The sequence below is a fragment of the Photinus pyralis genome, unplaced genomic scaffold (genome assembly GCF_008802855.1).
Source record: "Photinus pyralis isolate 1611_PpyrPB1 unplaced genomic scaffold, Ppyr1.3 Ppyr1.4_LG2, whole genome shotgun sequence".
NCBI classification, from domain to species: domain Eukaryota; kingdom Metazoa; phylum Arthropoda; class Insecta; order Coleoptera; family Lampyridae; genus Photinus; species Photinus pyralis.
Genome location: NW_022170403.1, coordinates 1,308,514 through 1,326,020, shown reverse-complemented (window position 1 = coordinate 1,326,020; position 17,507 = coordinate 1,308,514). Strand labels below are relative to the sequence as shown.

General features: G+C 35.5%; 3 protein-coding genes and 1 long non-coding RNA gene across 6 annotated transcripts; 2 read left to right on the top strand and 2 right to left on the bottom strand.

Moving 5' to 3' along the window:
• The first annotated feature begins 1,464 nt into the window (after positions 1–1,464).
• LOC116162640 lies at positions 1,465–2,877 on the top strand. The gene is made up of 2 exons (XM_031476294.1): positions 1,465–2,411; positions 2,468–2,877. The coding sequence occupies exons 1-2, from the start codon at positions 1,815–1,817 to the stop codon at positions 2,798–2,800; spliced, it is 930 nt and encodes a 309-aa protein (XP_031332154.1). The 5' UTR covers positions 1,465–1,814; the 3' UTR covers positions 2,801–2,877.
• Positions 2,878–8,165, bottom strand: LOC116162639. 3 transcript variants are annotated; one of them, XR_004143574.1, is made up of 3 exons: positions 7,837–8,165; positions 6,132–7,781; positions 2,878–2,927 (listed from the first exon to the last, which is right to left on the bottom strand). XR_004143574.1 is itself a non-coding variant. In XM_031476293.1 (3 exons), the coding sequence occupies exons 2-3, from the start codon at positions 7,583–7,585 to the stop codon at positions 6,465–6,467; spliced, it is 1,065 nt and encodes a 354-aa protein (XP_031332153.1). In that variant the 5' UTR covers positions 7,586–7,781; positions 7,837–8,165; the 3' UTR covers positions 6,028–6,464. The 3 variants fall into 3 exon arrangements, 2 of the variants coding, with proteins under 2 accessions (XP_031332153.1, XP_031332152.1); XM_031476293.1 differs by lacking the exon at positions 2,878–2,927 and having other exon boundaries at positions 6,028–7,490; positions 7,547–7,781; XM_031476292.1 differs by lacking the exon at positions 2,878–2,927 and having other exon boundaries at positions 6,028–7,781; positions 7,837–7,938; positions 7,985–8,165.
• Positions 8,166–11,208: 3,043 nt separating this feature from the next.
• On the top strand, positions 11,209–12,835 carry LOC116162742. The gene is made up of 3 exons (XR_004143600.1): positions 11,209–11,297; positions 12,334–12,483; positions 12,532–12,835. It is a non-coding gene; the product is annotated as an uncharacterized LOC116162742 (long non-coding RNA).
• A 2,585-nt stretch (positions 12,836–15,420) lies between these two features.
• Positions 15,421–17,178, bottom strand: LOC116165182. Its single transcript, XM_031479493.1, has 2 exons — positions 16,136–17,178; positions 15,421–15,990 (listed from the first exon to the last, which is right to left on the bottom strand). The coding sequence occupies exons 1-2, from the start codon at positions 16,937–16,939 to the stop codon at positions 15,547–15,549; spliced, it is 1,248 nt and encodes a 415-aa protein (XP_031335353.1). The 5' UTR covers positions 16,940–17,178; the 3' UTR covers positions 15,421–15,546.
• Between the last annotated feature and the right edge of the window lie 329 nt (positions 17,179–17,507).

The window sequence follows — 17,507 nt, the reverse complement described above, 5'->3', positions numbered from 1 at the left end:
TGCTTCTATCCATCTTGAACTTCATGGGCTTTGATGAAACTGCCATTAAGAGTATTCGTGAGTATATGAGTGACAGAACGAAACGAGTTGTATTGAACGGACAGTCATCTAAAAGTTAAAACATATACAATTGCAAAAGGAGTGCCGCAAGGTTCAGTCCTTGGGCCATTACTGTATGTCATATACACAAGTAACTTTCACCGCCATCTAGAGCACTGTTCCTAATCATCTCTATGCGGATGACGCTCAGTTGCTTTATGAATTTCCCTCCAACAGCATTAGTACCGCAAACAACAATGTAAACGCTGATTTAACCACGTTATGTAAAATATCTGAAGATCATGGGCTTCTAATAAATTATAATAAATCATCTGTTATGTTGTTTGGCAGGTTTAAGATGATTGCCAGATTTAAACCTGACCTTGCAATAAATATATCTGTAATTGCGCTTCCGGTCGTAGATGAGGGTAGAAACCTTGGACTTCGGCCAGCATGTATCATAACATTATAAAAAGCAAGACACCGGAGTATTCATAATTCATATAATAAAGTTGTATTTAGGAGGGATGTTCATGAAATAAATGTTAAAGAAGTTAAATTCTATTACAATACCGCACCATAAAACCGCATTTATTTCAGCGATCATTTTCTTGCGATGTCGCGAAATTATATAGGTAACCAAATCTCTGATGAGTTTAAGTCCGTTTCCCGAACAACATTTAGGTCTAAATACCAACAATATCTCTTTGAGCGACAGTAGTTTATCACTTTATCAGTATATTTTTTAGTTTCTTATTCACTTGGCAAATCATTTTATTTTATTTATTATTTTTTTTTATATAACAATATTATTGATGTATCATTTGGGTTCAATTTTTTTTCTTAATAATTATATTCAATGTCTTGACATGACAGTAATTTGTTAATTGGGGGTGAAGTGGAAGAATATATAATTCAACTGTTTGGTTGGTTAGTCTGAACTTCATCGTATTGAGTTTCGCGAAGGGTTTGTTTATTTTTATTACCTATTTGGAACGCTGTTTATCAATAAATTAATTGAGTAATGACCTTGACTTTAAATAATTATTTTAAGGCTTTTATTTTTGGTTTATTCTTTTCTTCGTTATTGCCTATCTGATTATTGCTATCTACATCGATATCCTCTGTGGAAACCTACGCGGAATTATTCTGGATCGAAAATAGTAGCAATTCAATGCTGGTGATTTTCCGAAAAGATTGCGTAAACATTTACAATGCTGAATACAAAAATTCGAATGTCGCATTTGGTAAGTTTCGACACAAGCGACTACTTATGATAAGCTACGAAAGCGTAGAAGGGCCACATACTCTCCATTTTTACTTGCAATTGCGATTTACTATATCGCAATTGCGTCTTAATAACTTGCAATTGCGACTTACTATCTCGCAATTGCGACTTACTATCTCGCAATTGCTACTTACTATCTCGCAATTGCGACTTATAAACTCATAATATTACAATTGATACCTACTGTCGATTAGCTTGCCTTAAGCCTTAGTCTATGTTGTACGTTTGTCGCGTATTGCATGCATTGCAAAAATGAGTGAAACGCAATTGATCACATTTTATTTTACTCTCGGGTTGTCCAACGATGAAATTTTAGCTTTCCTTAAAGTACAACATAATTGTAATATTAGCCTTCGGACTTTAAAAAGAAGATTGAAAAATTTAAAACTTTTTCGAAAGAAAGGATATTCTCCAATAAACCAAGTGGCTACATACTTATTTAAGGACACAGGTATCCAAATCAGGGCAGCTTCATGGATATCGTTGGATGCACCTCAAATGCATTCAAGAAGGTTTTGTAGTTCGGCAGGAAACTATTCGGCGACTTTTGAAATCCATTGATCCCGTGGGTGTTGAAATAAGAACAAGGAGAAGACTTCGAAGAAGACAATACAATAACAAAGGACCAAATTACTTATGGCATGTAGACTCTTATGACAAGTTAAAGCCGTTTGGTATTGGAATTAATGGGTGTATAGATGGATTTTCGCGCCATATTATGTGGATGAAGGCTGGGAGAACTAATAACAATCCCCGTGTTATCGGTGGTTATTTTGTTGACACTATACAAAAGATTGGAGGCATACCATTGACCATCAGGGCCGATATGGGTACGGAAAACCGCCACATCGAACAAATGCAGGTATTTTTTCGAAGAGATACGGGTATTAATATCCACAGACCAGCGTTTCTTTATGGTAAAAGTACAGCCAATCAAAAAATTGAGTGCTGGTGGGGAATATTAAGAAAGCACAACGCGGAGTTTTGGATGAATTTATTTAAAAAGATTCAAGACGATGGCTATTTTAATGGTTCTTACTTGGAAAAAGCACTAATCCAATTTTGCTTCCTTCGAATAATCCAGGTACGCTTTGAACTTAGTTATTTTGTTATTTATCACATTAAAATTTTTTTGTGTAGTCAGAGCTGAACAGCGTGGTTTTGGAATGGAACTCGCATAATATATCTTCATCGAAGAACAGCATATTGCCAAGAGGAAAACCATTAATTATGTACCATATTCCTGAAATATATCGAAGTAATGATTATTTGATCTCCGTTGAATTTGACGACTTGGAAATTGCTCGTGAAGAATGCGTATTTCTTGATCAAGAATGTCCCTGTGATAAGGATGTTTTTGAACTTTGTAATATTCTACTTAATGAAGCTGCAGTAGAAAATATTCCATCCGATCCGTATAATGCGATTGATGTGTACTTATACTTACGGAACAAACTATCATGTTTATTATAGTGTTGTAAAACCGCACAATAAATAAGTAGATCCATTTGCAAAAAAAATTAAGCAGGTTAATAAAGATGAAAAATACGTACAGTCTATCTCAGGAAGGAATGCCGGTCACAGAACACTTGATGCCGATCTATAATCGTATGGTTTAATATGAAAAACATGGCAAATTACTTCCCTAATAATAATACTGATTAGAAAATATATTCTAATCAAAGTATTATTACTACGGAAGTAATTTGCCATGTTTTTCATATTAAACCATCGATTTTAGATCGGCATCAAGTGTTCTGTGGCCGGCATTCTTTCCTGAGATAGACTGTATATGTGTAAGATTGTCCGTTGTAAGTGTACAATCGCCGTCGAGATACGAACTCCAATCTCGCAGAGTTACAGATACCTACAAAGAAAGTAAACAAAAATCCTGGGAAGATTTTGTAACATCAATTAACACAAACACCAGCAACAAAGAAATGTGGGAAAAGATCAAAAGCATTAAAGCTATCCACAAACCATTTAACATCCCCGGATTAATAACACCTGACAGCACCATCACAACAACGACTAAAATAGTCGAGACCTTAGCAAAAAATTTCGAACATATTTACAATACACAAACCTACACAGACTCATTCCTGAGACACAAACAACAACTTGAAGACACCCCCATACCCACTGAACTCGATGATGACGAAAGTTATAATAAAACCTTCACATCGCTGGAACTTGAAATAGCACTGAATAATTGCAGAGACACAGCTCCCGGACCCGACGGAATACATTACAACATGCTTCAGAATCTGCCACCACCATTCAAAACCACTATTCTATATCTTTACAACCGAATATGGACGGAAGGCAACATCCCCGCGTCATGGTGCACTGCTACAATAGTCCCAATCTTGAAAACAAATAAAGAAAAAGCCGACCCAAACAACTACAGACCAATATCACTCACAAATACTCTATGCAAAATCATGGAACGAATGGTAAACTACCGCTTAAACTGGATCCTAGAACAACAGAACCTCCTCACATCAATACAAAGTGGATTCAGACGCCAGCATTCAACTATTGACCACATAGCTAAACTCGAAATGGAAGTTAAAAATGCGTTTACAAATAAAGAATCCTTAATAGCAATACTCTTAGATATTAGTAAAGCCTACGACTCGACCTGGACAAGAAGAGCGATTAATATATTGATGAACTGGGGATTCAAAGGGAGACTTATAACATTCATAAAAAACCTAATCACCGACCGAAAATTCCATGTTGAAATTGGTAACGTAAGATCAAATACGTACTCCCAAACAAATGGCCTTCCTCAAGGTTCATTACTCAGCGTTACCTTATTCCTGATCGCAATAAACGATATCGGTGACCACGTCCACTATCCAGTGCAAGCAATGCTATACGCCGACGACTTAATAATCTTGACAAGAAACGACGACATAGAAGCTATCCGTCAAAATCTCCAAAAAACCTTACAAGACCTGGACAGCTGGAGCACAAGCACAGGATTCAATTTTGCCGCCCACAAAACCAAATGCATCCACTTTACACGAAAACATAGACAAGACAACCCGCCCCATACACTGAACAACATACAGCTGGAATACAAGAGCCAAATAAAATACCTTGGAGTCATATTTGACAGTAAGCTAACTTGGGCACCACACATAAAAAAACTAAGAACCGACTGCAAAAGACCACTAGACATAATTAAAACAGTCTCACATACAAGGTGGGGTAGCAACAAAGAATCGCTCTTACGAATATTTGACACCTTAGTACAGTCCAAAATAGACTACGCCGGTTTTATAACAGTAAGCCGTAATAAAAGATTAAACAAACTGGTAGAATCAAGGCCTACGATTAGTTACCGGCGCTTTCAGATCAAGCCCAGTAATTAGTATCTACAGCGAAACCGGGAAAACCCCTCTAAAATACAGATACAACCAGAAGTTATTAAAATACGCAATTAACATTATAGCGAACAAGAAACACGCGAACCATAATAACCTTGTCTACCCCCCTTTCCCAATACTACACAACAAAAACAACAAAAATATTCCCCCTTACAACATCCGAGCCTACAACCTCCTCACAAAACTAAACCTTTGGCAACGTGAATTTCTACAACCTACAAAAATAAACGCCCCATGGACCCTCCCCAACATCAAAGTCGATTTAAGCCTGACCAACCACAAAAAAACAAACACCTCACCGTTAGAGTACCACAGCCTTATAAACGAACTAATTGCAAAATACAGCGATTACAATAAAATATACACAGACGGTTCTAAAAGTAGTGAGTCTGTAGGCAGTGCGATTGTCAGCAAAAACTTAAATACAATGTACAAGCTAAATGACGGAACGTCTATCTTTACCGCGGAACTATACGCTATCCTACAAGCGACCAAGCTCATACTAAGAAGAGATCACGAAGAAAAGTGGATCCTCATAACAGATTCCCTATCCGCACTCACCGCAATACAGCACATCTATTGCACGCACCCTTGTGTACAAGAAATACACACGACCCTAACACACCTAAGCCAAAAAAACAAAAAGATCGTCTTCGCATGGACCCCATCTCATAGAGGTATCACAGGAAACGAAGAAGCCGACCAACTAGCCAAACATGCCCTCACATCTGCAGAAGCAACAATCGAAAACCTATCCACAAAAGAAGACCACCAAAAATACACAAAAAAAACCGTAAGAAGAGAATGGGAAAGAGAATGGTCCTCATGTGAAAACCTACTGAGGTCCATAAAAGACGACACCCAGAAATGGAAAACCAAAAGGTCATTCACCAGGAAAGAAGAAGTAATTATAACACGACTCAGGATTGGGCACACGCATCTCACCCTAGCACCAAAAAATCTTCAATGTATCCTGATGAACAAACACTCCGAACTACCAAATGTTATCAAATATCTTAAGGCAATTAACAAACTTGATCTTATCTAATGTAACTACATACATATGTAACAGTGCCAATGACCTCAGCAGTTGAGGCACTCAAATTTCATAATAAAAAAAAAAAAAATGTATCCAGTTTATTTTCAAATAATGCCGAACGTATTTTTTATTTAGTAATAAAACGAAACAATCATTCTTATTATGGTAAAATTATAAAATAAAATATGTAAAAATTAAAAAATATCCATTATCCAGATGTTAGAGGTTAATATACAATTGAATTCTGAACGAAACTCCATGAAATTATCATAACAATCGGGAACTTCTAAAGTATTTGTGCATGTATGGGCAATCGGTCGACGGCTGAAACCATCAGATTTGGAAAATATAATTTTTATTTTATTACCCAAAAGGATGTCAGCCCCCGTTGCAAACCTTAGAAAAGCCATACGAATATTCTCAGGAGCCTCACGTATATATCTCTTTAACATAGCAGATACTTTTTCTGCTTCCTCGGACAAGTTGTCATCATATAACAAAGCTGCTAGTATGTTTCTAGATGTTGGATTGCTAGTTCTATAAATTTCATTAAATTCGTTGACATCTACCAAATTTACTAGGACTTTATTAAAGCAATCAGATATGAAAGCAGACTTCTGAAGAATTTCTTGGTGGGCTAGTTCGTCAATGATTTGTTTAATATTATCTTCTTTCGCCAGAGTTTTACAATCGTAACGACCTAACACATCAAGGAGTTCGTCCGTAGGAATCGACTCAAAATGGCCAATTGCCTCACGGAATACTGTTTGTCGTCTTCGCTAATGTAACCAAAAAAATCAGTAGTTACGTCTCCAGAACATTGTTTGAAAATTGTGTATTCCATGAAACATTTCGATAATCTGATGGGAAAATACTTGTCAGTAATCCAACCTTGTTTTAATACTTCGGCGATTGCTGACCATTTTTCTACTCCAAAATCGTGTCTTAGTTGGGGAACTTTAATGTTTGTACCGATTGTGCATTTTTCATACATGGAATTCCAAAACTCGCTAAGTGCATCCCTCCATACCCCACCCAAATCTTCGGCACACTCCAATTCACCATTGGGGAGCATGAGAGTTACATGTATTTTACTACCGACCATTCTTCTCTCCAGAAATATATTTATTAGCTCTTCAAATACCCGTCCTCTATGAAGACAAATCGAGATATCGGCTGTTGGACTCACAGGAGTAACAGTTGTATTCTCAGTATTCTGTTCCAATGACAAAATGAAACCGTCGTTCTCTTCGTTTTGTATTTGTGTTGCTAACAACCTGTCGTTTGCAACCACTGCATCCGGTGGTAAACAAAGGAAATCTTCAATGTTGTAACTGCACTGGAATTCCGTAAGGTCAGAAGAAAGTTGTGTTGGTACTTCCCCATACATTGTGTCGCTGGTGCCCCTTGTATCCGCAGTTTCACTTGTGACAGTCTCACATACTTCCTTTCTTTTCTTTGGAGTAGTGCACAAATACAGGTGGAGTCGCGTTATTTTAGCAGTTTGAAACATTTGTTCAATGGTCATTACTTCATCCTCTAGTTCTTTAGCACAAAAGTCTAATAGGGTAGTGTTCATATCGGACAACTTTAGTCCTTTTGAAGATGTACCGTTAGGGAAAAATAGATTGCATCCTTCGTCAATGATGTCTTGTTTATTGTAATATTTAGGTACGCGAACATCTCTACTACCGCCTCCGTTAATTGCTCGTACTTGCTTCGGTTCCTTGAATGTTTCATTGTAGTGAAACCATCCAAGTTTTATGAGTCTCGTATTTTTACCATTTCGGGGTTTTGTACTGCTTGGTTGCATTGAATCATCGTCTTCGCTGTAAGAGTTACTATGTTTGCGTTTGTTTGACACTTTTTTGCGAAGACGATCAAACAAACTGATTTTGCGATTGTTTGTATGAACTTGTCGTTTACAAAAATCTACAACAGCAAGTCTATCTCCATAAGATGCAAATAATTTTGAAAGTTCCGTTTCATCCATTAAAGCAATAATATCCGTGTCAATCTAAGAAAGTAATATTAGTGTGTAAGCAATCATACATAACCACAGAACATAATACCTTATGTAGTCGAAGGTAATTTAGAGTATCTTCTGCTACATTTCGTCCAATTAGAAACTCTTCCAGTGCTGTAGAAAGGTGATAGCTGGTTTCTTTATCCATCTAAAAATGACGGATTTAAATAACGGAATGCCTGAACAAAATATACCTAGAAGGCAGTCTTAAACATTTTGTATAGACTGGTTACAATTTAGGTAAGTACAATGTATTTATACAACTTTAATCTAAGGTTGGTGGAGTAAATTCCAAATATTCAAAACATGATGATGAATGAATACCATTGAATAAAAACACTATTCTTATTCAATGGTAATACTGATGACTAAATACAGTTTTCAAATACGCAAAGATTTTCTCTAAGTTTTAAATCATTATCATCAAAATTTAGTTCAAATTGCTCCATAAATAAGAAAGTTGCGTTTTGCGCATGCGCACAAAATTTGTTGTGCAAGCAATTTATTTGCTCTTATTAAAAGGACCTACCATCAAAATTTCGTTCAAATTGCTCCATAAATAAGCAAGTTGCGTTCTGCGCATGCGCACAAAAATTTTTTCGTATGTAATTTATTTGCTTGACTCAACTATTAGCATTGCGTCTTATATGATTAAAGGTATTTGTGGAACTGGATGCTCGCTTGCTTACTCACCTCAGAGAATAAGTGTAACACTTCACCTGTTGAATGTTTAAGTTAAGACTAGTAATGTACAAAATGGAGAATTATAAGTTGCAATTGCGAGATAGTAAGTCGCAATTGCAAGATAGTAAGTCGCAATTGCAAGTTATTAAGACGCAATTGCGATATAGTAAATCGCAATTGCAAGTAAAAATGGAGAGTATGTGGCCCTTCTACGCTTTCGTAATAAGCAGACATACGCCTTACCTTTTTTAAAATGTACCTATCTAATCTCTTAAACCACTCGATGCGTATGAATAAATGTGTGGACGACTGCCTCGTAGACGAGTACTGCCTCTACTATCATCATGTTTAAGCTTGTATTGGTTTCTGCTGCTCTCATGTATGTACGTGTGGCCTCAGGTATGTTAACAACACGTTTATAATTATTTATGCACGAACAGTCTGTTGGAAACGTTCATTTGTTGCCAGTTGAGCACCTACATAGGAACTTTAAAATAGTACCCTAGGGCTCTCAGGCTACAAGCCTTTAGAATTAACATAGATTACTTTTTAAATTTTTAATTCCCATTGTTAAGTCGGAACCTACACATAAACGCTATACCTAATCATCACTTCAAAATTAAATTGTTCGCTAGTGGAGGATCTTTTATCAGGACCTGCTGTATGCATTTGTAACCGAAACTGAAAAAGAATTTTCATGACCTTCAGTTTTAGGTTATATCTGCAACTGGTCTTGAAGTGAAAGAACAAATTCTAATTACATACAGTGAAGGTGTAGGGTTCATCCCCACCTTTTTTTCACATCTTTCTTTCTGTCCATATTTGTCTTTGTTAAGTGAGACTGTAGTAGGTATTCGGGCACACATAGGTGCCACAGGTAACCTCGTCTTTACTAATGCCACGACTACATGCACTTCAGTAGGTTGAAGGAATAACCATCGGTCTACAAATGATACCAAAGGTACCTTAAATTAGACGTTTACAGGCATAATTAATTTTAGTAGAATATAATATGTAAAAGAAGTCCAAGATGGATCCATATGGAACACAGTGAGTGGTAGTGGTGATATTCAGTCGATCAAAATCGCAGTGAACAAGGAATCTGATGGTTAATCGCTTTAAAAAAATCTAGCATCAACATGTTTGTCACCATAGCTATAAATCGGTTGCTGCATAGGTAGTGCCTTTATAGATAAGTATAATAAATAAGTCACTTGAGATATTATATGGGCAGATTAATAGATTCGAATTCGCAACTAAAGTTTGTTCTTTGAGATAAAAGAGATAAGTTAATAAGTTTACCAACCTGTATATGTTATTGTAATTTTTGATTCCCTGAAACGTATCAAATCTTAGGTAGCGAAAAATACAACTGCCATCGTTGTTATGCTCTTTCCGACAGTGACCCTCAAGGCGTTACCAACTGTCGTCACTTTGTTAATGTTACCGAAACTAGTAGTTGTTCAGGAGGTTGCATTTTTTATTATGGAGGTAAGTAGGTGATATCTTATCTAATACACGAACATCATCTACCTCTTTTTTAGTTATCGAAGGCCAACAAAAAGGAACAACCCAAGCTATAGCGGCGAGATTTTGTTCACCCGTTAAAAATTGTCGTTACTACATTGAGAAGGGCTGGGCAAATAAATACTGTCAGCAGTGCCAAAGCAACTATTGCAATACTGAGATATATTAACCAATAAGACTAGGTACGTATCTATTGTAAACATTTTTCTGTATTATTTACTACTATCACTAATTATATTATTGTTCATTTAATTATCCTGTAAACTACAGAATGATGAAAGAATTATGTTGTAATATACGTATTTACACCAACAACCATTGGAAGTCATTTTTGAGAAACATTATTCTTCTGCCATCGCCACCACAACTCCCGACTTTCCAAAGGTCTATAGATACGTGCTATCGCTGAAGTCAAAGCATGATCTTGGAATATCGGAAAATTACTAAAGCCAGGGAAATGTTTTTGGAAGCAAGATCTCCATAGCCATGTTTTAATGTTAAAATGCTATACATTCTTAAAGTTTTGAACGAGAATCTTTAGTTATTTCAAAGTTTGTAAGATTGTGAATGTATCGAAGGAAACACCATCTGCATTGTTTAAAATTTTGAAGGTTCTATAATTTAGAAAATCATGAAGATTTTACTGAAGATTCCGAACATTTTGAAAATCCTGAAGGTTGAATATTGTCGGTTTTAATGTAAGAATAATATCATCCAAAAGAATTTTCAAAAAGAAAGTATTTACGTCTTGCGCATTTCAGTATTTCTATTGGATTTAAAATAATACCAGATGCTCCTTTGAACTCAATCAAATAATACTTTTATTAAATATGTTTGTGACAAGTGACACTCCTGAATCTAACGTCGTTTAAATATCCCTTATAGTACGCCTTTTTTGCACGTTCGAAATTTTCAAATTCGACACCACCATAAATTTAAATTTGTTATAATTCATAGTACTCGACGAGCTCTTTAAAATGGTATACCTCTATTAGGTAACACATCTGGTTGTACTCTTGGAATATTTATTACCTCGCATTTTATTTTTGACGAAATCATACGGTGATAAATCAGCGGAATACAGATAATATTTAGTACTTACCTAATCAGGATTTGTCTTTGTAATCACGATAAGACACTAACTATTTTGAGATGTATCTAATCGTTAAACCTCTTGACACGTAGGTAGGTATAAAAGCATGTGCAGGCTGCCTCATAGACTAGTGCCTACTATCATCATGCATTTCAATCTTGTATTGGCTTCTGCTGTTCTCGTGTGTGTATGTGTTGTCTCAGGTATGCAACGACACGTTTATATTTTTATGTGTCTCTAAATTGGAAGCGTTCATTTGGTGCCAGTTTAGCACGTATCTACTTTAATATCTAGGTACTCGTACTTTAAGATCCGCAGGGTGAAAGCATTCAGAATTAACATAAATTGCTGTACTACCCATTTTAGGTCCGAACCTACACATGAGCGTCATCAATCATCATAACTTTAAAATTAAAAATTCAATCGAATTGTTTAAATTGTTCGCTTGTGGAGGTTCCTTTACCAAGATCTGCTGTTCGCAATTGTAGCCGATACTGAAAAAGAATTTTCATGGCCTTCAGTTTTAGGGTATATCTGCAACTGGTCTTGCAGTGCAAGAGCAAACTTGAATTACATAAAGTCGAGATGTAGATTCATCACCACCGCACACTCTTTTTTTCACATCGTTTTTTTCATCCCATCATTGTCTTTGTAACTTGGGACTGTAGTACGTATTCCGACACTTTGGCATGATTGTCACCAGTCCTAAATTGGATAATAATAATAATAATAATAATAATAGAGATTTATTGCCCAACAGAACAGACCTTCCAATTACAGGACAATACATAATAGTTAACGCGCAATGATTTAATGTAATAAGAAAAAAAAAAGAAAAAGAAAGAAACACAACAAAAAACTCAAAATCTTAACATAACTAAACAACAACAAAATAATTAAATTCATATTTAAAAAAAAAAAAAAACAAATTAAATTGTCGACAAACTGCAAGTAACTACGAAGCACTGCTGATATGATACTACATACGTGGCGCAGTTAGTCAGTTTTCATAATATCAGTAGTTAAAAGACTGTGATACAAAACGACAATAAACCACTTGACATATGATATGGGCAGATCGATATAGATTCTTATTTGCAATTTATTCTTGGAGTGGAGATAATCATAATTCATATAAATTCTTTATATTTTCCGGGCAACGCACGCATGATGTTTCCTGTTCTAAGATATTGACATAATATACTTATATATTATTTTAAATTTGATTTCCAATCGTAGGTTTTACCCCACTCCGCTGCCATTCTTGCTACGCTACGAGCGAGGAGAACCCTAAAGGCGTTGATGACTGTCGTCACCTTACTAGTAAAGTTAAGGAAACTAGCGAATGTTACGTAGGTTTAGAGGGAATATGCATATTTTATGTTGGGAGTAAGTAATATGTTATCTAATACACAATTATCATCTACCTCTTTTTAGGTTACACAGGAAAAAACAACAAGACCGAAAATGTAGTGGGGAGATATTGTGATTATAAAAATTGCGACAACTTAAAGAAATATGGTTACGCAAACACACACTGTCAGGAATGCAGAACCGGCTTTTGCAACACTGCCAAATATTGATCAATAGAACCAAGCCTCTATAAGGATTGTGCTGCATACTACTATTATTATTAACATTAATTGTTCTTTAATATTTTTGTTCTTTTTTCTTTGACATTGCCCTCTGAACTACAAAATGATATAATTATGTTATAATATACGTATTTACAGCAACAACCAAGTGGAAGTCTTGTTTGAGACACCTTTTAACCTAAAATAAATATCGACCCACAGATATTGCGCAAAACGTATATCTGTGTCAGATCTAAATCAGTTGATATACTTATATATACGTACAGTGCTTTGCACTTAAGTGGATTTAGTTAGTTTTCATCATATTTGTAACATAACAAAGTTCTTAGGAGACTGTGATACAATTTACAAAACAACAATAAACCACTTGATATATGATATGGGCAGATTAATAGATTATTCGCTTTATTCTTGGAGATAAGAGAGATAGACACGAGTTTACCAATCTGTACCCTTAACTCGCAAAACCGTTTATTTCAAATGAATCTTCTTCTGCTATAAGGTATTGAAATATATACACAGGTACTTATAGTTCCATCTTGAAATTAATCTTGAATTACTTTTCATTGCTCTAAAAAATTATTAAATATAGTCGATTCCAACACGGATATAGTAGATTGTTGAGTTCAGTAAAGAAAAGTGACAGTTTTCCAGCGAGTGAAAATCTTCACGAGTTGGAAAACCACTTTTCTTACGTGTGGAACATGCTATTTGTCGAAATCTATAAAAACGTTAACGTTGTGGTCGATCATGATAAAATGCCTCCTATCAATTATTCATGAAGACGTCAACATAAGTACATAAGCGTATTGCTTTTTTAAAACGTCAAAATGACAACTATGTTCCGAAGAAATTGAAAGTAGAACGCAGAACGTCACAAACTTTCTAACTGAGGTAGTGCCTTATTTTTATTACATGTCTTGTCAATTAACAATGTTGAAGACGCCGGGTCAGTTTTAGTGCAGGTAACGCCAAACGATACAAAGACAAACAAGTTAAAAAGTAATCGTAAACGATTTACATAAAGCGCATTTCCACTTGCATTCATTTCCCATCTGTGAGATGCAACTTCTGTTAAAATCGTAAAAATCCGGCCACAAATATGAAAGATAGCGTTGCACATGGGCAATCCATTTTTGACGTGCTACTTCAATTTCAGTTTATGAGAAGAATTTCATTTCAATGCTTTTTTAAATAAGAAAGTTGAAACTGCGCATGCGCAAACCTAAATTTTGAAACTAATGTTAGATTTTCCTTTGTTCCAAGCGCCTAAGTATCAAATTTCACTTAAATGATTCCATAGATAAAACAGTGACACTGCGCTGCCACGGCAATACAATCTCAGGGCGTACTATTTTCGTACGGATAATAATTACCTACTTCATTAATGGTTCGTGGCACTAAATATATTGAGGAAAAATTAGAGCTAAGGAGTTTTACCGACTAACGAGGAAAACTAAAAGAAAAGAAAATAGGACACCAAAGGAAAATTTTAATTCTTCGTAATATTTGCACAGATAAGGCAAACAACTAATCTATGCATCAAAATTCGTTCCTATAAATTGACTTTAGGAAAAACCGCACCTCTGGCCAGCTGATTGGTGAACAATGTGTATTTACATAAGTCTGAAGGACAATCGTTGTGCAGGTTATTACAATTAATCTTCTTATAATTATTAAGGATTGTTCTTAGGGACAACACAAACACACAAAAACTTAGCTGAGAGATGATGACTGGCGGTTGAGGAACGATGATGAACGGTGATGGAGATACCATGAAGAGGAGCTGAAGAAATTGAACCCGACGTTGGTGATTAGATTTTATGATTTCTTGCCAACAGTAGGATATCCACTGATGTACAGTACACAAAAAAACCCTATATAAAACGAATTAATGTAATCTAGACTGTAAGAGCGCATACTTCACTTTTGACTTGACAATGCTTACCTGTAGGGACAGGGTTTTTGCTATAAGATTTTTGACTTTTATTGATTATTGAATAGATCTTCTTAAATTTTTCAGTAGGTGAATGCTTTAAATCCCCAAACTGGGCTGGATAAAACTAGATAACTATGCTTCGAACGGCAACCAGAAATCCAGAGCAAAAATGCCAAATCAATCCCTTTTAAAGGTTTTCAACACAATAATTTTCTTTGGCCACTTTCGGAGCGTTAGTCAACGGTGCCTTCAAAATCGAATATCAAAAATACAATTGAATGAAATTTTATTGTTAAGCGAGAAAGCGCATTCACGATAACGCATGCGTATTGGTTAACATATTTAAATATTAATGTTATTTACCATTAGCGTCCCTACAGTATGGGCTAAGGTGTTTTTTAAAAAAAGGATGGACTGTTACAGCGCATGCGCAAAATAAAATTTTAAAACTGGCGCTAGATTTTCCTTTATTCCAAGTGCCTATGTATCACATTTCATTTAAATTCTTCCATAAATAAAAAAGTTGGCACTGCGCATGCTGAGTGCAGTCGTGAGTCGCAGTCTGGACAATACACGATTCCGCCCCCGCCGGCATTTTGTATTTTATTCAATTTTACTTTCAGGTGGTTTGTGGTTAGGTCTATTTAATTCGATTATTATGTAAACCTAATGAAATAAAAAAAAAACAATTGAGCAGTGTGTTTAGGTGGGGGAGATCGCGCCTGTCGCCCCCCCCCCTAAAAACCGCCCCTGGCTACAATAAGCCAAGATAGTCTCCAAATATAAGCAAAATCGACTTCGACGCACATTTAATCAACGTTATAAAATCCATTTGTAACAAATAAACCATAGAGTAAAATAATTACCAACTCTATATGCTTCCACCTGCTTTGCATGATACAATAAAAGCTTTAAACACTAAAAATTGTAGCCTAATTTAATAAAATCGAAAATAATATCTCTAACTCGTGAATTATAAACTTCTATATTTTTTGGTTCATAATTAAGTTTATCCATAACATGTTCATTGCTAGAAATATTGTGTATATCGGGTATTTCTTCTGTGTCACTGATTAGAATTAGCAATACTATTACGGCCATGCACAGTCCATAAACACAATACTTCTTCAAATGCTCTTGCAGAACATCAAATGGAAATAATTTATCTGCATCGCTGCCTAACTCTTTCAAAAATGAACGAAAACTTTTGTAATACTCTTGAATTAGACTGTTGTACTTCTCATCTCGGAGTTCTTTGGATGTACACGTAAATAAGAAATAGCCCAAATCTAGGGCTGGTGACCCTAAACGTGCCAACTGCCAGTCCAAAATGCACATTTCTAACGGGACTCTGTTAGTATCCTAAAAAAGTTTTCATTTTTAATTAATCTCTAATCTCTAATGGCAAGTACAGACACTATCATGATGAATGTTGCTTGATTTCCAGTCTTTCATGATTTGTGATGGGAATTTGTGAAAGCTTAAAAAGATGCTAAATTGTACTTACATCATATTTAAATAAAAAATTGTTAATCCAGCAATCACCGTGCCCAATCACAGAATATGGATCTGAAAGGTCAGATTTAACAGCCGCATTAATAACATCGGTCATATTATTTTGAAATTTTTTAAATTTTTCATGCGCAAATTTGTGCGTAATTGGGTGTAACGCATTGAGAGCTCTCTCACTCTGAGATTGAAAGCTGTTGTGTAATTCAGTACTATTCATTCCATTAAAAAAATTCTCTTGGGTCTCCTCTGCTAGTTCTGCAAATATTTTTGGCTCTTGATCTCGTAATGCAAAGGATAAAGCGTGAAATTTTCCGTACTCTCGTAATACTAATAGTGTATGATTGTAATCCAATGGTCGGTGACGATCATGTAATTTGAATCCATACTCCTTCATGTCTTCCATAATTAACGCTTCGTTCATATCTGCCACAGACGAATCGTAATACTTCGCATATGATCTAAATGGATTCTGGATGCCTCTGTCGTTTTGCAATTTTAAAAATGCTGGAAGCACTTTACTGTAGATGTATATCTCGCGTTCGTAGGCTGCGTGAACTGGAGCAAACATTCTAAAGTTTTCATTGCGAGGTGCACTCTTGACTATAAAATTCTGTATAACATGTTCACCTGTTGCCGTTTCACCTGTAACTTGCACCTTTGCAATCACCCCTAAAAAGTTGTCGCCCTTTATGGTCCCTGCTGATATGTTAATGATATAATTTCGCGTTCCCAATTTTTTTAATAATTCTTCTAAATTCAAAACCACTTCGTTTGTAACTAGTACGTCAGTTTGTGTCATCTTGGTCGATTTAGACTACATACGATTTGCATTTGTTGCTGGCATTTATCTGCTCATAAAAATGCTGTGTAACTATATCTAATGTTAAGGTTTACATTTAAAATTGTGCACCATTACATAATATGAAAATAAAAAATTTTAATAATCTAGAATTAGCCCCAAATTAAAAAGATTTATGTTTTTTTCATTTTGGATAGGAATAGTGCGTAGTTCTACCAAATTATACGCCAGACTCGCGTGAGTAGAGCACCATAGAGCATCTGCAAAGCAGTGATGACATGCAAATATAGATACATAACAATTAAGGCATAAAATCCTTGCGTGTTTAAGTGCACACAATATGACGATTCATCGTTCTATATTTCGAACAGTCATACTGTTATATAACGCATTATAAAGAGACATAAAAATGCTACACGTAACACTAATGAACTACCCTGGAAAGCAGTGGCGTAACTTCATTTTAGAGGCCCGTCTTCAAAAATATTTGGGGGCCCTTTGCTTATATCAGCAATTTAAACGATGTTAACTTGTATATGTAGGAAATAGTGTTTTGATTTAGCTTTGC

Coding starts and splice junctions, on each gene's coding strand:
- LOC116162640 (XM_031476294.1), top strand. CDS start 1,815: ATGCACCTCAAATGCATTCAAGAAGGTTTTGTAGTTCGGCAGGAAACT. Junction 2,412..2,467: donor GCTTCCTTCGAATAATCCAG/GTACGCTTTGAA, acceptor TTTTTTGTGTAG/TCAGAGCTGAACAGCGTGGT.
- LOC116162639 (XM_031476292.1), bottom strand. CDS start 7,938: ATGGATAAAGAAACCAGCTATCACCTTTCTACAGCACTGGAAGAGTTT. Junction 7,782..7,836: donor ATTACCTTCGACTACATAAG/GTATTATGTTCT, acceptor TTACTTTCTTAG/ATTGACACGGATATTATTGC.
- LOC116165182 (XM_031479493.1), bottom strand. CDS start 16,939: ATGACACAAACTGACGTACTAGTTACAAACGAAGTGGTTTTGAATTTA. Junction 15,991..16,135: donor ATTTTTTATTTAAATATGAT/GTAAGTACAATT, acceptor AAACTTTTTTAG/GATACTAACAGAGTCCCGTT.